Genomic DNA, 2113 nt, shown 5'->3' with positions numbered 1-2113 from the left:
TTGGTAGGATGTCTCATCATTGTCATTCTCTTCAAAGAAATTAATTGTTTCTATGATTTGTTCTTTAAATAACTGATTTTGGAGAATCATATTATTTAATTTCCAATTAGTTTTTTATTTGCCTGTCCATGTGCTCTTACTGATTATAATTTTTATTTCATTATGATCTGAAAAGGTTACATTTATTATTTCTGCTCTTTTGCATTTGTTTGCCATATATCTATGCCCTAGACCATGGTCAATCTTTTTTTTCAGGGAAATTGAACATAATGTTAGCAATCTGTCACTTCTGGACAGTCATCCCAGGAGAAAGACAGTAATACATGATATTAAATGATATTAAAAAGGGGGAATAGAGGGGAACATTTAGGGGCACAGTACTCTTCAATCTCAAAGAAGTGATTACAAAAGCAGACCATACAATATTGATTTCATATAATGTTCATTAGGTTCCTGATATAACTCTGTATTAGCTGAAATTTAAATTTCTCCTAATTGGACAGTAGCATATTACTGCTATTAGTCTTCCCCATAAATGTCATTTTTCTTTCGTTTCATTTCTTCAAAGTCAAACTCGGACCCCATCATCCTCTTGTAGATGTCTTTAATATCGTCACAAGTTGTCTCAAAGTGAGTTGTAGCATCATAAGTACGGGAAATAAAGATCTGGCTTTCTGTTCCCAAATCAGTTGGAATATACAGATCATTGATGCTAACAAATTGCTGTTCGATTGGCTCCAAAAGCTCTAATGCTGGTCTGATTTCCCTCTCAGGTTCTTTGGTTTCCACAGTAGTACTAACGATAGCAATATACTTTCCTTGTGCAGCCACATTGTGTGCAGAAGAAATCATGCAAACGTAGATATCTGATTTCCGGTTGACCTGGTTCTGCAGAATGATGATCTGGCACGAATTGGCATCATTGGTGTTCTTAATTGGGTGGCTCAGGAAGCAGATAACTCTGATCACCTGGCCTACTTTTTTTATTCTATCTTTTACATAACTAGGGTCACAGATGAGCTGCTTGCAACGGGCAATCTCTCCTTCAGATTTTACACCAATCACTTTTCCATCATTTACAATGATTTCTTCAATTGGCTTGTTCAACATATAGGTACCTCCATAAATGGCACTTAGCCTTGCAAATCCTTGAGGCAGCTCTCCAAGGCCATAAAGTGGATAAAGATATGGGCTCTTACCATATCTTGCCAAAGAGTCGCTATAAAGTTTAATCCTGTTGATGGTTTCATAACATGGTTGATCTAAATAGTCATCAGTTCTGTAAAGGGTAAGGGCATGAACAGTGAAATCTATGACATCTTGGCCCAAATCAAACTTCTTGTACATGTCTCGCATTGTAGTCTTCCTAGGATCAACACCCTCAAAAGTTCTGGAGTCTTTTTCGTCAAAGTTGGCAACATATACTAAGAATTTCCTGAACCCACGTTTCTCAAACAGCCCCATCAGACTAGATGCCAAAGCTTCTGCCTCAGCGGAAGGAACTTTGTAGATTTTCCCTCCTTTGTACATAAAGCTTCCTTCAGTTACTTTGAAGTCCAGATATTGGGCGACTTCTGTATAAAGCAGCATCTTAACCAACTGACCATTGGCCATTAAGGAATTTAGGAATCAGATCCACATTCCAATCTCTTCCCCTTCCAATTGAGGCTGGCAGTGAACCTGGTATATTAGACCTCTTGTATAAGTCTTCCAATGGTGTAATAGATGCACTTTCACCTCCATAATAGGAATTTCTATCCATGTGAAGGACCTTCTTTCCATTTACTGACATGATCCCAGAAAGGATGCATTCTGTGCGGCCGGTGCCCAGCACAATCACATCGTACTCCTCATTCATGGCGGGGGTCATAGGAGAAAAAGGGGAAGGAAGAAAAAGAGGGGGGGCGGGCCAAGAGGTAAAAGGAAAGAAAAGCTGACCCAAAAGGAGCGAATAGCAAACCCCCTTGCGCCATTTGGCGAGTTCAGAGGAGATAAAATGGAGCTGCTAGGAGGATAAACTGCCCACGACCACAGATTGGAAGAGAGGAGCAAGGGCTGCTGCCATGGTCAATCTTTATGAATGTTCCATGTGCTACTGAAAAGAAGGTGTATT

At 39.5% G+C, this 2113-nt stretch overlaps 1 protein-coding gene across 1 annotated transcript; it reads right to left on the bottom strand.

The window, feature by feature from the left end:
* Positions 1-519: 519 nt before the first annotated feature.
* On the bottom strand, positions 520-1858 carry LOC123239695 (rab GDP dissociation inhibitor beta-like). Its single transcript, XM_044666984.1, is given in 2 exon segments — positions 520-1617; positions 1619-1858. Coding segments are annotated over 2 exon segments (1338 nt in total).
* Positions 1859-2113: the final 255 nt, after the last annotated feature.

Source organism: Gracilinanus agilis, chromosome 3 (genome assembly GCF_016433145.1).
Source record: "Gracilinanus agilis isolate LMUSP501 chromosome 3, AgileGrace, whole genome shotgun sequence".
NCBI classification, from domain to species: Eukaryota; Metazoa; Chordata; class Mammalia; order Didelphimorphia; family Didelphidae; genus Gracilinanus; species Gracilinanus agilis.
Note: the sequence above shows the minus strand (reverse complement) of the source record. Positions and strands in the feature narration are given on the sequence as shown.